The sequence below is a fragment of the Oreochromis niloticus genome, linkage group LG4 (genome assembly GCF_001858045.2).
Source record: "Oreochromis niloticus isolate F11D_XX linkage group LG4, O_niloticus_UMD_NMBU, whole genome shotgun sequence".
NCBI lineage: Eukaryota > Metazoa > Chordata > Actinopteri > Cichliformes > Cichlidae > Oreochromis > Oreochromis niloticus.
Window position 1 is genome coordinate 2,199,545 of NC_031969.2, and position 19,645 is coordinate 2,219,189.

A 19,645-nucleotide genomic window follows, 5' to 3' on the forward strand; every position below is an offset into this window, starting at 1 on the left:
CACCCCAGATATACGAAGGCCAGTTACAGGATATTCAAAGCACATGTAGCAGTGCTCGTATTAGCCTTTCAGCTGGATGATAAATATTAAAAACGCCCATTAGGCAATAGCAGATACTGACAGTGTGTGAGAGATGTCCTTCGTGTCAGTGAGTGGAGCACATGAGTCCTGCGTAGATGACATCGCTCCTCCGCGCACTGAAGCCGCAGCTGGAGGAGAGCTGCTGCGTCAGGTTCTAGTCTCGGGGCTGCACTCACGATGCTAAGCAGGCCGTGGGCAACGATGGGCCACGCACTGCTGTGAACAACATTAATCGGTCATACGCGGTGTTTGTTGGATCAGTGTGCAGCGAGTCCGCGATGATGTCCTCGTACTACCACCCGGCTAAAGAAGCAGACATGGCGGCCATGACAGAACCACTGTGCCTGGAGAGAGGTAACGTAGCTAGCAGATGCATGCAGTGTGGTCTGTGTGTGGGAGACATGCTTGCATCTGGAGCACTCTGATTTCACAACAAAGGCGAAACGATAAGAAACACGTTGGCTTATCTAAAGCAAACAAAGGTGCCGATGTTCACGTCTCTGAGCCCCGCCTCCGCTCCTACACTAACACGTTTGTTTGCTATATACAAACGGCCGTGAGGTCGGCTTCTTTGGGTTTTACGGACGGCGCACTCTACTGCGTCTTTAGCTGGATGTAGCCTACGTGTGTAGAGCTTGGTTGGGCCTAAAGTGCCGAGTATCCATCAGCGTACGGCATGATCCAGTCGGTGAGGAGGATCGTGTTCGCCGTACGAGCCAGAGAACGAGGTGATTATCCAAACGGTCTTTCATACATAAGAAGTAAACGACTGTTAATGCACACAGACTTCAGCGAAACAAGTTAATAATTTAACCACGACAGAATCTTAGTTTTATTTTGATGATGTGCGCAGCAGGGGTGACTAGGATGTAACCTTTAGGGGGGCTCGGTCCCCAGTGTCATGCCTACCTCTCAATTACTGTTAGCGCAATATGCTGCTTGCAGACACATTCAATTTTTAAACTTATTTAATCACAATACCACCTTCAAAAGCAACCCTCATTAGTGGGGTGACCTGTTGTAGTGTCAAAGAATAATTCAGAATAAATTAGCCCATGTTTTCAATATAATACACCAGGTTTACACTGGTAAAACTTATCAAACTTCAAGCAAAGCATGAAGCATCAAAAGTGTCTGGGATACTGTATAGTCTGTGCTACATGCACATCAGGGGTGTAATTTCCAGGGGGGTTATGACCCCCCCTGGAAATTACCAGACACAACCAATATAACCCCCCCAATAAAATTATGAATTATCTTGCATAAATAGGCTGTTGATTTTCTTTAGTCATTTCAGGCATTACCAGCAAAATAGCTGCGTGTTTAATCATCTGGGAATTTACCCAGATCTATTTATTTATTTAGACAGAGATCTTCACCCCTCAGTTACGCCAATGATACACATATACTGTGAATCATGGTGGTGAAATCATGCTCTGGGGCTGTTTTTCTGCAAGTGTTACTGGTATATCCACACAAAGAGGATAGAGTAAATTCTTCAACTTAACCTCAAGTCAAGAGCTGTATGGGTAAAACTGGATGTTCCAGCAGGACAAGTATTCCAAATACTCATTAAAATTGGTTTTGGAATCATTAAAGTAGGTTAACTTTATATCTGTGTAGGTTCATAGTCATCCAGGTCATGGTAGTCTAAGGAGCTTGGGGAAAAATGCAACTGGACTTCTTTAAGTTTCATGAAGACATTTCTCATCTGAGAAGCTTCTTCAGTTCTAAGACTGGGTGGAGAGTCCCAGGTATTTATCCCAGTGGTTGACCCACTATTGATCATGTGCCTCATGACATGAGCCAAGGTGTGAAAAAGGGTGCTTGGATTGTATCCTTAATGATGATGATGATGATGATGATGATGATGATGATGATTAATAATAATCATCATCATAATAATAATGATTAAATTCCTCTGTTATCTTCTTCAGTCCCATGTGCAAACACAGTGCAGTGAAGCTACTAAACTTTTTGTTTTGTTTTGTTTATACCGGTCCTGTCCAATCGTTTTAAGAAGTAGAATCATCTGACTACTTGGTTGTGTCAAAAATATTTGCTTTGCCAAGTGGAGGCTCCTCGTGTTAGTCTTTTTATTCCAGAGCTGACAGGGTGAGGGCCTCATTAGTGAAAGAGAGGAGAGGAGGTAACATAAACACAAGACATTTTGCAGATCTCTTTCCCCCTTATTTATAAGAATGGTCAAATAATTTATGATTTCTTTCAGAACTACTTCTTCTATGAATACTGCCAGTGATCACCCTGCTATTAAAACCATATATATACATATATATATGTATAAAAATTCCTCTTTGGAGCACTAGGTGCAGTGACTCCCAAGCTAGGTGAGTGGCTCCAGCAATTTTTTTTCTTTAATTCCCCTCTCCCCCCTGCGGGCGGTCTATCCTTCAAGCTCTACCAGAGGCCTGGGAGCTTGAGGGTCCTGTGCAGTATCGTAGCTGTTCCCAGGACTGCGCTCTTCTGGACAGAGATCTCCAATGTTGTTCCCGGGATCTGCTGGAGCCACTCGCCTAGCTTGGGAGTCACTGCACCTAGTGCTCCGATTACCACGGGGACCACCGTTACCTTCACCCTCCACATCCTCTCGAGCTCTTCTCTGAGCCCTTGGTATTTCTCCAGCTTCTCGTGTTCCTTCTTCCTGATATTGCTGTCATTCGGAACCGCTACATCGATCACTACGGCCGTCTTCTTCTGTTTGTCTACCACCACTATGTCCGGTTGGTTAGCCACCACCATTTTGTCCGTCTGTATCTGGAAGTCCCACAGGATCTTAGCTCGGTCATTCTCCACCACCCTTGGGGGCGTCTCCCATTTTGACCTCGGGACTTCCAGGTTATACTCGGCACAGATGTTCCTGTACACTATGCCGGCCACTTGGTTATGGCGTTCCATGTATGCCTTGCCTGCTAGCATCTTGCACCCTGCTGTTATGTGGTGGATTGTCTCTGGGGCATCTTTACACAGCCTGCACCTGGGGTCTTGCCTGGTGTGATAGACCCCAGCCTCTATGGATCTTGTACTCAGAGCTTGTTCCTGTGCTGCCATGATTAGTGCCTCTGTGCTGTCTTTCAGTCCAGCTTTGTCCAGCCACTGGTAGGATTTCTGGATATCAGCCACTTCCTCTATCTGCCGGTGGTACATACTTTGCCAGGGGCCTGTCCTTCCATGATGGTGCCTCCTCTTCCTCCTAATTCTTGGGTTTCTGCTGCCTGTGGTATTCACTGAGCATGCTTTCGGTTGGGGCGATGTTTCTGATGTATTCATGGATGTTTGTTGTCTCAATATGGACTGTGGTGCTGACACTCACCAGTCCCCGGCCTCCTTCCTTCTGTTTAGCATACATCCTCAGGGTCCTGGACTTGGGGTGAAACCCTCAATGCATGGTCGGGAGCTTCCTGGTCTTGATGTCAGGAGCTTCTATCTCCTCCTTTGGCCAGCTTATTATCCCAGCAGGGTACATGATCACACCTATTTGCCTGTGGGATCCCCAGGTACTTGTAGCTGTCCTCGATGTCTGCAATGTTGCCTTCTGGTAGTTCAGTCCCCTCAGTTCTGACTACCTTTCCTCTCTTTTTATCATCCGACTACACTTCTCCAATCCGAACAACATTCCGATGTCGTTGCTGTATATCCTGGTAGTGTGGATCAGTGAATCGATGTCTTGTTCACTCTTGGCTTACAGCTTAATGTCATCCATGTAGAGGCTGAGCATCTCCTTGGTAGATCCCGCACTTGATGGTAACTTGTGCAGTTGGCTTGAAGTTGCCCTCTGATGTTTTCTGCCACATCCCCATTGAGTTCCTGATGAAGGCTCTTAGGGTCCTGTTGATTTTGTACAGGTCTAGGTATTCCAGGATCCAGCTGTGGGGCATTGAGTCATAGGTCTTTTTGTAATCAATCCAGGCAGTGCACAGGTTGGTTAGTCTGGTCTTGCAGTCTCGGCTGACTGCTCGGTCTACCAGTAGCTGCTGTTTGCACCTCTGGCATTCTTGCCAATTCCTTTCTGTGCCCCACTCATGTATTGACCCATGTGCCTGTTCATCTTAGCTGCTATGATGCCTGACAGGAGCTTCCATGTAGTACTGACCCAGAAGGGGCCAGTAGTTGGATGGGACCGGTCCCTTCTGGGGGTCCTTGGGGATCAGGACTGTCTGGCCTTTGGTTAGCCAATCCGGATGTCTCTCTGGTTCATCTGTGCTGCCAGACGCTTGTGGAGTGCAGTCAGCTTCTTCAGCCAGTAGGCGTGAACCATGTCAGGTTCTGGTGCTGTCCAATACTTTATACTGGAGACCCTGTCTTGGATATCTGCCATTGTGATGTTACTGGACCCTGTTCACATCGTCTAGTAGTAGGGCTGCACGATTTTGCATAAAATGAGAATCACGATTTTTTTGCTTAGAATTGAGATTACGATTCTCTCACGATTTTCTTTTCCAATATAAATATTTATTGCACTTATTAACTGCACATCAACTTCGTAACAGTTGAAACTGAACATAAAAACAATAAATAAACATAAAAACAATAAATGCCTCATATTTTGTGGTTGCCACAAAATGTTGTACTGCTTGTAATTCCGTCTCCACCGTTGCTCGACACTGCGTGTATAGAGCAGGTAGTGCAACAATAGAAAAATAGTTGCGGGACGGCACTGTGTAGCGTTTGTCTAGGGTCTTGATCATTTTCCTAAATCCCTCGTTTTGCACAGTGTTGATATATCTTCGGTCAGGTGATAAGTGATAGCCTCCGTAATTTCTTTGTGCCTGCGGGAGTTCGACGTGTATAGGGAAGCGCTGTATAAGGTTCCCGTTATTGATGTTTGGGTGGTTGACCGGGACGAATTTTCTCCTGTCACTTTCTCGTCATCCCTGACGTGTTCTCCGTTGTTTTTTCCCTGCCAATTTGAGCATCACGGCACAGCTTCTGTATCATGTGGTATAAGGCTCCGCCCTTGTCATTTGTTGAGCAGGAAGAGTGAGCGCTTGTTTTCATGCAGATTACGTCCCGGATCAAAATGCGGTACAATCGTCGTCGTCTTTTTTTTTTTTTTTTTTTTAAATCGTTGTCATTTGGAAATGAGATCGCACATAAGTATGAATCGAGATCGCGATTTTTTTTTAACGATTAATCGTGCAGCTCTATCTAGTAGATCTTCTGAGGGTACTTCATGTAGTCTTCGTTAACCAGCTACGGAAGATCCAGGTTTCAAGCTTCACCATGATCCTATTTTTCAGGATCAGTGCACTCAACGATCCTTCTTCCATCACACTTGGGGCGAGGTACCCAATCTCGGGTGGGGGTGATGATATCTCACCCCTTTAAACTCCCTTTCAACAGGAAGAAAACAGGAAGAAACCTCCGGCAGAACCAGGCTCAGGGAGGGGCGGGGCCATCTGCTGTGACCGGTTGGGGTGAGAGAAGGAAGACAGGATAAAGACATGCTGTGGAAGAGAGACAGAGATTAATAACGAGTGTGATTCAGTGCAGAGAGGTTCTGGATCTCTGTCCAGAAGAGCGCAGTCCTAGGAACAACAGAGATACACTGCAGGACCCTCAAGCTCCCAGGCCTCTGGAAACTGCTCTGTCTACCATTGGTTGATGCTTTGCCCCTCTGGTGTTCCTGCTGATTCGTTTCTGTGCCCTGCTCATGTATTGAGCCATCTGTCTGTTCATCTTAGTCACTATGTTGCCTGACAGGAGCTTCCATGTGGTGCTGAGCAGAGATAGGAAGTAACACGTAATACTGTAATCCAATTACTTTTTTCAAGTAATGAGTAAAGTAAGGGATTGCTATTGCAAAAAAGGAATTAGATTTCTGTTACTTTCTCATAAGCACGCTACGTCAATGCGATGCTAAATGGTTGTGATTTTTTTTTGTGAGAGTGTCTCATGACAATGACGTACGAGCGTGCAACGTCTGTGGCAGCACGAACATGCAGTGTTTAAAGCGTGGAAGTACTCACATTACTTTGAGTTTAATTCTTTAAAAAGTGACACAAACATTAGTGTCCGCTGTGCACTCTGCGTGGGAAGAAAACTTCTTTCTACAGCGAAAAATTAAACTTCAAATCTGAGCGAGCAGCGAGCACGCTGCCACGGGAATGTGACACTCACAGAGAAACCCGCGGATCCGCCCACTGACATGACCGCTGTGGGCAAACCTCCACCCGCCCCACTCCTGCTAAACAGGTGACAGTAGATTTAAGAGCGACAAGACTCAGAGCTGCTGAGTCTCTGATTTTATTTATTTCTGCTATGTTTTACTTGCATCTATTTGAAAAAGTGAGTGTAAACACAAAACATTAGTTTATTTTATATGCTGGAATATGCAGAACATAGGTTTAAATGGTAAACAATTTGTTCAAGTCAAAGACTGCTGCATGTAATTTAATTTTTGTTTGATGCAATGTGCATAAAATTAAAAGATTAAAACTAATAAAACAAATTTTAAATAGAGACTTTTCCATTTGATTCAATTTTATATGATAGATTATGCAGAAAAAATAGAGTTAGGCTGAAAGGTCTATGCTTTATTACGTATTCAGGTTGTGTATCGTGTTTTTAAAATGTAACTAAGTGGTTGTGGTATTTCAGCATCTGGCTAGCCCTAAAAATGAAGAGCAAACATAAAAGGAGTAACCTTTTTTAAGTAAAAGGTACTTCAAATGTATAATTTCTATCAGCTTTATTCACATCAACAAACACAAACTGTGTGCAGTCTGTCACATAGCTAGCTAAAAGTCCAGGTGCTGTATTTCAAAGAGAGAGAAACGAAAGAGAGCTAACTTCACTCAGAAATAAGAAAGACAGGACAGAGGAGGAACAAATAGAGAGGTTAGATTTAAAGGTAAGGACTGCTCAGTTAAAATTAGAAATATCCTCTCTCAGAGTGACGCTGAAAAACTAGTTCATGCATTTATTACTTCCAGGCTGGACTACTGTAATTCATTATTATCAGGATGTCCTAAAAACTCGCTGAAAAGAATAAGAATAAGAATAAGAACAACTTTATTTATCCCGAGGGAAATTCTTTTGTCATGTACATGCTCAAAGCAGCAGGAGAGACAGAGGAACAGATGAAATAGATATAAGATATACAATATATACAATAAGAATAGTGTACAGTAATATACAGTAGGATAGTGCAAGACAAATAATCGCATAACTCTAACAAAGTAATATACATAACTATATCCTGGTGAATAAATAACTTAACTATCAGTGCAGGCGATTCTAGAAAGTGACAAAGTATTGTGCAATAGAATAAAGGGAGTAGCAGCGTATGATGGGGGGGATGAAAACAAATATTCAATAAGTACTCTTGGGTAATATTGCACGGTCTGGGAGGGAACAGAATAACATAGGTAATCGTCTCAGGAGAATCACCTACAGAGTGAGGAAGAGTTAAACAGTCTTATTGCCACCGGTACAAAGGATTTACTGTGGCAGTCAGTTCTGCATTTCGGGGCAATGAGTCTTTTGCTGCGTTTGCTCCGATGGTCCATCATGGGGGCGTGCATGGGGTGGGAGGGGTTGTCCATGATAGAAAGAAGCTTTTTTAGCATTCTCCTCTCAGACACCTCCAGGTTCTCCAGTCTGACACCCAGGACAGAACCAGCCTTTCTAATCAGTTTGTTCAGCCTGTTGGCATCAGCTGTCTTCACCCCACTTCCCCAGCACACAGCTGCAAAGAACACAACGCTCTCCAACACCGAGTGATAGAACATGGTCAGCATTTTCCTACCAACATTGAAGGACCTGAGCCACCTCAGTAGGAAAAGCCGACTCTGCCCTTTTTGGAAGATAGCATTGGTGTTCTTGGTCCAGTCCAGTTTACAGTCCAAGTGTACCCCCAGGTACCGGTAGTCCTCAACGATCTCCACATCAGCCCCACTGATGGTGACAGGGGTAGGAGGAGGAGCCTGCTTCCTAAAGTCCATAATCAGTTCTTTTGTCTTCGTGATGTTAAGTTGTAGGTGGTTTAGCTCACACCACTCGACAAAGCTGTCCACCACACTCCTGTACTCCTCCTCCTGTCCATCCCTGATACAGCCCACAATGGCAGAGTCATCAGAGAATTTCTGCAGATGGCATGACTGAGACTTGTACCTGAAGTCAGATGTGTAGAGAGTGAAGAGGAAGGGTGATAGGACCGTCCCCTGCGGCGCCCCCGTGCTGCTCAGGATATTATCTGAGCGGCAGCTCTTCAGTCGGACATGCTGTGGTCGACTTGTTAAATAGTCCGTGATCCAAGCTACCGGTGGGGCGTCCACCTGCATTTCCGTGAGCTTATTCCCCAGCAGTGATGGTCTGATCGTGTTAAAAGCACTAGAGAAGTCAAAGAACATGACCCTCACAGTGCTCCCAACAATGTCCAGATGAGAATAAGCCTGGTCCAGCAGGTAGATGATGGCATCCTCCACACCGATACGAGGTTGATAAGCAAACTGCAGGGGGTCCAGCCAGGGCTCCACCAGCAGACGCAGATGTTTCAGGATGAGTTTCTCCAGCGTCTTCATGACATGTGAGGTCAGAGCCACTGGCCTGTAGTCACTGGGGGTCGACTGGTTGATCTTTTTAGGGACAGGAACCAGGCAGGATTGCTTCCAGAGTGATGGGACTCTCTGCATTTCCAGGCTCATGTTGAAGATCCGTTGTAGAACTCCAGACAGCTGGGAAGCACAGCACCTGAGGGCCCTGGGACTGACACCATCAGGACCAGCAGCTTTGCCGGAGTGGAGTCTGCCCAATTCTTTTTTGATGTCATCTGCTGAGAGGGACAGAGTGAAACAGTCTGAGGGGGCAGGAGAGGGGGGAGGCGAAAGGAGAAGATGGGAAGAGCTGGGTGTGGAGACAGGAGACGCAGGGCAGTCGAACCTATTGAAGTGTAGATTTAGGTTGTTAGCACTTTCGACGTCCCCATCCATCCCAACACCTCTCTTTTGTCTCAGGCCAGTGATGGCCCGCATTCCATTCCACACCTCCCTTCAGCTGATCCAAAATGCTGCAGCAAGAGTCCTGACAGGGACTAGAAAGAGAGAGCAGATTTCTCCTGTTTTGGCTTCCCTTCATTGGCTCCCAGTTAAACCTTCGTGTACAAGGTCTTAAATAATCAGGCCCCATCCCCTGCTGTTGTGATTTGGTGCTGTATAAATAAAATTGAATTGGTATTTGATAAATGAGAAATGTAAAGTTTACATGTGAGTCCTTGTGTTTTTAAATTAGATCTTGGGTTTATACATGTGACATGTCTTCATATTGAGAAATCTACTGAGAAACAAAATAGTGTTATTTAAGTGTTGCTTGAAAAACATTCTGCCATTTAGTGCAGGATAAACAGGTTAGTTTGCTGTACTGCGATGGATCTACATTAAAGAACAGTGTGTGACTGATACACAGTACCTGTGGTGCTTATGGTCAGAGTTAGGTTACATCAAGTGTAGCAGGGATTAGTTAGTTAAGCTGATGATGCTGAGATTCATTCCACCTTCATGCCAACTTTATACCATCTAGTATAAAGACAGCATGAGCAGTATACTGTCAGTACAACCGATGAAACATCTGCTTACGTCTTGTTCAATTCAGTTGTGTAAATCCACAAAGAGCAGTAAAACTCAGAGGAGCAGTAGCCCAGATCAGCTGATCACAGCATGCAGCTACTGGAGCGCTCAATAGAAAATGTTGTGAGTTGTAATTGTTTTCCCCATACACTAATATGTGTACTTAAGTACAGAATGTGTGTACCTTTGCCACCTGTGTTAGCCAGTAGGTGTGAATCATGTCAGGGGCTGGTGCTATGCACCAACTCTTCATGCTTCACGCCTCGTCCGTAATGCTCCTTTCACATTTTCAAGTAGACCTTCAGAGGGTACTAAACATGGTCTTAGTAATCACCCCAGGAGGGTCCACGTTTCCAGTTTAGCCATGATCCTACCTCTCAGGTCAGCTACTTTCCCACTCAGTGCCTTCAGTTCATCAGTTGGGGCTTGGTACCCAATCTCAGAGGGTGGGGATGGTGATATAGCTCCCTGACCTGACATGGCTTTTGTGTTGTACTTATTGATCTCTACTTGTGATAGCAGTTGCTTCTTTCAGAAGTTGGAACACTGAGCTACTTTTGTCTGTAGTGTAGATGTTGGGTATCGAAGATTCCATAGCTCCCACTTCCTGCTCATGTTACTCCTTCCCCTCGGATTGCTGCCAAAGTAACATTCCAACATCCCTGTATTCTCATCCCTTGTGACGATGATACATTGTCACTTTCTGTCAGGTAGTCTCCTGCCATCATGGTCTGGGGTGCTTTTTCCTTCAGTGGAACAATGGAGCTTCAGGAGGTGCAGGGGTGTCAAACAGCTGCTGGCTGAGTCCAGATGTTGCAGAGAGCACCCCTCATGACTGAGCGCCCTCATCTGTGTGGTAACCACTGGGTTTATCAACAGGACAACGCTACAGTACACAATGTTGCAGGACAGGAGACTTCTTCCAGGAGAATAACATCACTCTTTTGGACCATCCTGTGTGCTTCCCTGATCTACATCCAACTGAGAACCTTTGGGGATGGATGGCAAAGGAAGTTTACAGAAATGGACAACAGATCCAGACAGTAGACGCCCTTCGTGTGGCCGTCTGCACCACTTGGAGAAATGTTCCCACTCACCTCATGGAAACGCTTAAAATGTCCTAAACTTGTGATCACCTGTCAAACAGCCTGTTTCAGTTTAAGTGTTGTTTTCAATAAATTGCATGCTCAAAAAAATGTTTTGCCTCACTCCCATTTCTTCTTGTTGCATGTTGAAGCTCTACTTGGAACCTCGTAAGATCCAACCATGCAAAATAGGATTTTTTGCCATCCTGGATGGATCTTTGGGGATCAGGCCACTTGTTCACCTCTGCTTCTCTTGTGTATTTTTTCCAGAGCTGTGAGCCTCTGTAGTTATGGACATCTTTTTTTCATGTAAGACCCGTCTGTCACCGTACCCTTCTGTTATATCTAATGTTATATGTTAAATCTAATAAATTGGTGCTACAGAAACTGAAACCTTCTTCAAACACCATCTTGACTCCTATTCTGTCTCCTACCTTAGTTTCAACATCATGTTGACTGCTTATTGTCACAATCAACTCATTATTACTCGAATACAATTCAGTTTTATTTATATAGTGTGAAACCACATCAAAGTTGCCTCACGGCACTTAATAATAAGATAAAGACCTTAGAATAATAAAATAAAATTGATATCACTTAAGTGAATTTACTTATAGAAATGTCGTAATAATAGTAATACCTAATTAGCATACTGTGACAGTGGGAGGGTCTGTAAAGTCCACAGACAGTGTTGTGTTGCTGTGTTGTTAATCCTGGCTTGTGTGTTGTGGGTTAGATGTATGCAGGGTGATCGAGCTGCTGGACCGACTGCAGCGGACTGGTGAGCTGCCTCCTCCCAAACTGCAGGCCCTGCAGAGAGTCCTACAGAGCAAGTTCTGTGCTGCCATTAGAGAGGTAAAGTGCTATGGCCCATTTAAAATAATGTTTTTTATAATCTTTTTCCTAATGTCTTCTTCCAGTGCATAAAGTGAGCATTGTCATGTCCTCACACAACAGTCTGTTTAAAAGCAACTGTTTTCATTTAATTATCTGACTTTTGTAAATGACTAATTAGAGAACGTGTGCACTTTTTTTTCTTTTTGGACACTTTTGTCTTTATTGAATGGTGGTGCAGTGAAGATGGAAGATACGCAGTAAAGGACCGTGGATTGGACTCAGCTGGGCCGCTGCACACCGGCCGTACAGCCTTTAGTAGAGATTAGTAGATGACCTGCTCTGCCTCCTGAGCTGCAGCCACATATTTAGTCTCCAATCAGTGAAAACTACACTTTAAGTTTAAGGCCATTTACTTAAATCAGATGCTGAACGAGCAGCCAGCCACCACGTTGGCAACACTTTCATTTAAAAAATTAATTTAGATAACTAATGACTGAATCACGTAACAACTAATGACTTAATGAATGAACTAAACAGTAAAGAAGAGAATAGAAAGTAAATAAGTGTGAGCCTTGAAGCTGTTATCAAACACCTGACTGAAAGCACATGATGCAGTTGCTTATATTTGGCTACTAATAGAATTTATCATGGATGTTTGCAGTGTAATCCATTGCTGCACTGTGTGATGCTGTAACACCACTAGACTCCAGTCTGAGCCACCTTTGCTCTGCTTTGTTGTCCTTAGGTTTATGAGCAGCTCTATGACACTCTAGACATTGTTGGAGGACCAGAGGTGCGAGCCCAGGCAACAGCCAAGGTATTACAAATTACAAAGCAGCTTTATTTTAGAGATTTGGGCTGTTTGTGATTGCAAACCACAGCAGTGCCGTAGTTCTTAGACTACGACACTGCAGTAAAGATGCCACTACACAGACTGTAGTGGCATCTTTACTGCTTCCAACTACACATTGGAATATTTAACTGTACTGAGCAGACACTAAGATACTGACAACAGTGCCATATGAATTTGTTAAACTGATAAATATGTTTAAACAAAAGTAACACAGTTAAATAGGATTAACTTAATTAACAGTGCAGCACTCCTGCAGTCCTGGAATATGGTGACCCTAAGCTGACCTCTGTCATAAAGGCATTTGTACCAGAGTGGCAGAGTGTGAAATTAGTTTTTGCTCAAAACAAGTGAAGATCTAGTGATCGTACATCTCCCACTGAAACAGCAGAATGCATGGTTGAAGGGAATCTCAAAATGCTACAGAGATTTCTACAGATGAATGCAGCTTTTAATACATGAATTTGCATTGACGAATACCAGCTGACATCCTTCCAGAGTTTGCATCTGACGGATATCTTTGTAAAAGCCTGTCATGGTGCCATGTGAGGACAAATGCTGGTTAGGCGGCTCCCCAGTGTGCTCTCCCCGCCTTCTCCTCTCCGCACTTTGGAGCGCTTGGCAACTTCACGTCCTGGTTTTATGTCCTCACTCTGTCTGTCTGGGTTTTTTCTTCCTTTGTTGCCCTTTCCTCTTTTCTGGCAGCTTTTGCAATCAGAAAACATATTTGCATTTCTAAGATGAGCTCTGTATACTCTCTATAGGCTCCTATTTGTTTGTTTGTTTTTCAGTATTTATTTTAGTATATTTGATCTATTTATTCATTTTTATTAAAATTATGTAATTCAGTTCTATTCGGTTTTATTTCTATAGAGTCAAATCACAACAGTTGCCTCAAGGTGCTCAAAGTGCACATGAAATATTCCAGTGGCAGAGCTGACCGGAGGAGAGAGCACAGCAGTGTTGTTTGTGTGTGTGTGTGTGTGTGTCTTTGTCACAACACGTTCTGGATAGTGAGAGGGAGAGGTGGCTCACAGACACACCCAGCAGACTGTTGATTTAGGTCATCTTAGACTGTAGATGCAGTGCATATAGGAAACATGATACTCTGCAGCTGTGACATGTTTTATTTCAGTTTTGCATCTTTTACATTATTGACCTGTGGTCTGAGTCTGGATGAAAAGTGCTGAGTCTCTCTGTCAGTCCCTCCTCTTAACAGCTGAAGAGGGAAAGACATTACCAGGGGTGCATCTACTGGGAGCTGCCAGTTTCTTTGAGATTTCCATGTTCCTCTGACTGGTTGGGATGTTCAAATGTGTCATAACATTTTTATCCAATCAGATACAGCTTGGTTGATCTGACATGTAACCACCCAACTAATAACAGTCAGCTCTAACTACAGCAGGTCTCTCTGGGCTGTGGGTGTATCTGCTGCAGTTTCTCTTAAAAGTATTTTTTATACAAAACACCAATGTGGCGGCTCAGTTTTGTATACAACTTTTTACTTTATTCAGTTCAATTCAGTTTCATTTACACAGCGACAAATCACAACAACAGTCGCCTCCAGGTGCTTTATACTGTAAGGTAGACCCTACAATAATACATACAGAGAAAAACCCAACAATCACATGACCCCCTATGAACAAGCACTTTGGCGACAGTGGGAAGGAAAAACTCCCTTTTAACAGGAAGAAACCTCCGACAGAGCCAGGCTCAGGGAGGGGCGGGGCCATCTCTGAGGTGAGAGGAGGAAGACAGGACAAAGACATGCTGTGGACTTCATCAGTTACTCAGAGCATGATCGTCTATAAACAGGCCCACATTTAACACAACCAGTGTGGGAAATAGCTTGTTTTGCACCGCATCCTTTGAATGCAGCATATATTTGTCCTCCCATATGTGTACGGTCAGATCCTCTGTTTTGTGTAACAAATAGAGGGAGGTAACTGGAGATGTGATGTAAAATAGAACCTGTTGTTTTGCTCATCATGTGGTTTCCTCTCTGATTAGGCCACAGTGGCAGCCTTTGCAGCCAGTGAGGGGCACGCCCACCCACGGGTGGTAGAACTGCCCAAGACAGAAGAGGGGCTGGGCTTTAACATCATGGGTGGAAAAGAGCAGAACTCACCCATCTATATCTCAAGAGTTATCCCTGGAGGAGTGGCTGACCGCCAAGGTGGGCTGAAGAGAGGAGACCAGCTACTTTCTGTCAATGGTGTGGTAAGAGGATCACAGAAGCCCACTGACAACCTGCTGAGGGGAGGTGCACACAGCGGGAAGCTTGAAACTCCAGACCAAAAGCAGTAACTGAATCATGGGATTATTTATTAATTATTTATCCAGTTTCAAGACACCATTTAAAACCATTGTCTCTAAAATTTATAAATTCAAACATAAACACAAAATGCTGGAACATCTCTTCATATACGGCACATTTACACTTTGTTTTTAAGAAAGGAGTGGTGAAGCGCATCAACAGTCACATTTATTATCATTTCTAGTTCATTTTGTACTTTATGTATGTTCAGTAGAACATCTAAATAAATATACAGTATTGTTATATTATAATTGGTATAAATAATTGATACTGTTTGATACTAATTGATTCATTTAGCCTACCTGTTGGCCTGGATAAGGTGTTGTAGGGGTCAGGGGCAAAGTGTGTTGGGTGGGGGTCGAGGGCCATTCCTCCCTGTCAGTTCCCTTCAGATCTCACTGTTGTTCCCACTGGGACAATGGGACGACAGAGTCAGTACTCTGAGGACCTCCTTAAGCCCACTGATCCGTCTCCTGTAGAAGCAAAGGCTGGGGACAGGAGAGACGACTCGTCCATCACTGAGGTAGTTAAACACCTCCGTGGTGGCTGGGCCTCTGGGGTGGGTGAGGTTCACCCTGAGTTCCTAAATGTGTGAATGGTGCAGTGTTTCTTATGCTGGCATGCTGAGAGAGGTTAGAGAATCTGTGCAACGGCTTTAAATTCTCCCTAAATGCAGTGGAAAAGCTTAAAAGACTGCTCTTAACCTACAGTCTACCTTGTCCAACATTGATAGTGAAGATGTTAAAGCTACTCCATCAGTCGCTTTAATATGTCTCAGATGTAACCATAACAACAGGTTACTAGCACCCTGAGAGGTAGAACTGGTTGCCCAGCCCACATCACTGGGAGGTTGGAGAGGTACTCTACCCATACGTGACAAGAGATGTGAAAACATAAGAGTACATCCATCTCTCTGAAATGAAGGAATACTGTAGAAGTACATGTCAGTGTATCTTCATAGCTGAAACAGGTTAGCACTGTCCTTTCGCTCTTGGGAAGGTTGATAAGAAGTCGTTCTTGTTTCTCTTTTCTCGACGGAGCCATTTCTGTCATATTTCAGGCCTCCTTCCAGAACAAAATGACTGGGTGTGCATCAGAAGTTAATGAGGGTGATCTCGGTCCGTACGGCTTACCAGGGCAACCCTCGGAAAAACCCACAACCTATTCCAATCACTGTCAAACCACATCATTAAGGGTAGAGGGGAGGTCATCAAATGTTGACTTTATGAGTGAAAGAGTAAACGTAGTAGGGAGAAACAGCTTCTTGTAACATGTGAGACCTCTGTTTTGTGTTGGTCTTCATGCAGAGTGTTGAAGGGGAGCACCATGAAAAGGCTGTTGAGCTGCTGAAGGCTGCACAGGGATCAGTCAAGTTGGTGGTCCGCTACACCCCGAAGGTGCTGGAGGAAATGGAGGCTCGCTTTGAGAAGATAAGGAGTGCCCGGAGACGACAGCAGCACACCAGCTACTCGTTAGTCTACAGTCAGCATGTTTCTATGTGGTGTGCACCCATACACATATTGATATGTAATGTAATACATGTAACCATATGTTTGAGTACACACTGCTATTATCCTGAGTGTGGCAACTAGTCAGGTGACCATTGTCAATGACAGTGGACAGTTTTTCAGTGTTTACACAATACACCACCAGTTCTGTGTAAATAAAAACAGATGATTTGCACATCTAATAAACTCATATTTTATTCACAGTAGAACACAAAATACATATCAAATGTTTAAAATTAGATGCATACGAGATTGAATTTTATTTAAACTTTTATTTAAACAGTGACAAATCACAACAACAGTCACCTTTATATTGCACAGTCGATCGTACAATAATACATACAGAGAAAAACCCAACAATCATATGACCCCCTATGAGCAAGCACTTTGGCGACAGTGGGAAGGAAAAACTCCCTTTTAACAGGAAGAAACCTCCGGCAGAACCAGGCTCAGGGAGGGGCGGGGCCATCTGCTGTGATTGGTTGGGGTGAAAGAAGGAAAACAGGATAAAGACATGCTGTGGAAGAGAGACAGAGATTAATAACAGATATGATTCGATGCAGAGAGGTCTATTAACACATAGTGAGTGAGAAAGGTGACTGGAAAGGAAAAACTCAATGCATCATGGGAATCCCCGGCAGCCTACGTCTATTGCAGCATAACTAAGGGAGGATTCAGGGTCACCTGGTCCAGCCCTAACTATATGCTTTAGCAAAAAGGAAAGTTTTAAGCCTAATCTTAAAAGTAGAGATAGTGTCTGTCTCCTGAATCCAAACTGGAAGCTGGTTCCACAGAAGAGGGGCCTGAAAACTGAAGGCTCTGCCTCCCATTCTACTTTTAAATACTCTAGGAACAACAAGTAGGCCTGCAGTGTGAGAGCGAAGTGCTCTAATAGGGTGATATGGTACTACAACGTCATTAAGATAAGATGGGGCCTGATTATTTAAGACCTTGTATGTGAGGAGCAGGATTTTGAATTCTGGATTTAACAGGAAGCCAATGAAGGGAAGCCAAAACAGGAGAAATATGCTCTCTCTTTCTAGTCCCTGTCAGGACTCTTGCTGCAGCATTTTGGATTAACTGAAGGCTTTTCAGGGAGTTTTTAGGACATCCTGATAATAATGAATTACAGTAGTCCAGCCTGGAAGTAATAAATGCATGAACTAGTTTTTCAGCGTCACTCTGAGACAGGATATTTCTAATTTTAGAGATGTTGCGCAAATGGAAGAAAGCAGTCTTACATATTTGTTTAATATGTGCGTTGAAGGACATGTCCTGGTCAAAAATGACTCCAAGGTTCCTCACAGTGTTACTGGAGGCCAAGGTAATGCCATCCAGAGTAAGAATCTGCTTAGATACCATATTTCTAAGATTTTCAGGGCCGAGTACAATAACCTCAGTTTGATCTGAATTAAGAAGCAGAAAGTTAGCGGCCATCCAGGTCTTTATGTCTTTAAGACATTCCTGCAGTTTAACTAATTGGTGTGTGTTACCTGGCTTCATGGATAGATAGAGCTGCGTGTCATCTGCATAGCAGTGAAAATTTATGCTATGTCTTCTGAGCACTAGCACTAAAAAGTCCCTGTGGAACTCCATAATTAACCTTCGTGTGATCATATTTAAGATCGAAGCATTAATTAATGGCAGGACTTCTTTGAGCAGTTTTGTGGGAATGGGGTCTAAAAGACACGTTGATGGTTTGGAGGAAGTAATTATTGAAGTTAACTCAGAAAGATCAATTGGAGAAAAAGAGTCTAACTTAACATCAATGGTACTAAAAGTAGCTGTAGATAATATTACATCTGTGGGATGATTATTGGTAATTTTGTCTCTAATGATAAAAATTTTATTTGTGAAGAAGTTCATGAAGTCATTACTAGTTAACGTTAAAGGGATGGTTGGCTCAGTAGAGCTCTGACTGTTTGTCAGCCTGGCTACAGTGCTGAAGAGAAACCTGGGGTTGTTCTTATTTTCTTCAATCAGTGATGAATAGTAAGATGTTCTGGCTTTACAGATTTTTTATGTTTAAGTTGTTTATTGCTGGTTTTTAGTTTGTTTTTTGCCTGTTTGGGAGCTGACACAGTCTCTATGGAGATGGGGTTCGGGGGGGGGGGTAGCAGGAGGAGAGAAGCTGCAGAGAGGCGTGTAAGACTGCAACTCTGCTTCCTGGTCCCAACTCTGGATAGTCATATTTTGGGGGTTTAATAAATTGGTCCATATTTCTAGAAATGAGAGCTGCTCCATCCAAAGTGGGATGGATGCCGTCTCTCCTAACAAGACCAGGTTTCCTCCAGAAGGTTTGCCAATTATCTATGAAGCCCACATCGTTTCTGGGACACCACTCAGACAGCCAGCAATTTAAGGAGAACATGCGGCTAAACATGTCACTCCTGGTCTGATTGGGGAGGGGACCAAAGAAAACTACAGAGTCCCACATTGTTTTGGTGAAATGCAATATTGGTCAGGTTAATGACCACAGTGTGTTATCCAATGTAACTCGGTCTGCCACATGTAATAACACCACTGTCTTTGTTGATCTATTACACACTTATGTGCAAAGACCATCTAATCCAGCATCTCCTCACCAACCGTAAATCAGACTTTCCCAGCTTGACTGAGACACGGCAACAACCCCATGACTTCTCCCGACTCATTGATCCCACTTCTCTGAGGGTTATTTACAGTGGCTTGCAAAAGTATTCGGCCCCCTTGAACTTTCCCACATTTTGTCACATTACAGCCACAAACATGAATCAATTTTATTGGAATTCCAGGTGAAAGACCAACACAAAGTGGTGTACATGTGAGAAGTGGAACGAAAATCATACATGATTCCAAACATTTGTTACAAATAAATAACTGCAAAGTGGGGTGTGCGTAATTATTCAGCCCCCTGAGTCAATACTTTGTAGAACCACCTTTTGCTGCAGTTACAGCTGCCAGTCTTTTAGGGTATGTCTCTACCAGCTTTGCACATCTACAGACTGAAATCTTTGCTCATTCTTCTTTGCAAAACAGCTCCAGCTCAGTCAGATTAGATGGACAGCGTTTGTGAACAGCAGTTTTCAGATCTTGCCACAGATTCTTGATTGGATTTAGATCTGGACTTTGACTGGGCCATTCTAACACATGGATATGTTTTGTTTTAAACCGTTCCATTGTTGCCCTGGCTTTATGTTTAGGGTGGTTGTCCTGCTGGAAGGTGAACCTCCGCCCCAGTCTCAAGTCTTTTGCAGACTCCAAGAGGTTTTCTTCCAAGATTGCCCTGTATTTGGCTCCATCCATCTTCCCATCAACTCTGACCAGCTTCCCTGTCCCTGCTGAAGAGAAGCACCCCCAGAGCATGATGCTGCCACCACCATATGTGACAGTGGGGATGGTGT

The 19,645-nt window shown here is 43.8% G+C and overlaps 1 protein-coding gene across 5 annotated transcripts in view; it reads left to right on the plus strand.

Moving 5' to 3' along the window:
- The first annotated feature begins 33 nt into the window (after window positions 1-33).
- Window positions 34-19,645, plus strand: part of lin7b (lin-7 homolog B (C. elegans)) — a 31,491-nt gene continuing 11,879 nt past the window's right edge. Inside the window, exons 1-6 of one of the 5 annotated variants that reach the window (XM_019358364.1) lie at window positions 34-435; window positions 11,021-11,059; window positions 11,487-11,605; window positions 12,333-12,404; window positions 14,448-14,657; window positions 16,062-16,255. In XM_019358364.1, the coding sequence (XP_019213909.1) occupies window positions 11,041-11,059; window positions 11,487-11,605; window positions 12,333-12,404; window positions 14,448-14,657; window positions 16,062-16,255 (614 nt within the window). In that variant the 5' untranslated portion in view covers window positions 34-435; window positions 11,021-11,040. Of the gene's footprint in view, window positions 436-483; window positions 810-11,020; window positions 11,060-11,486; window positions 11,606-12,332; window positions 12,405-14,447; window positions 14,658-16,061; window positions 16,256-19,645 lie in introns of those variants that run through there. The other 4 variants (XM_005461609.2, XM_019358362.1, XM_003456867.4 and 1 more) reach the window with 4 other exon arrangements.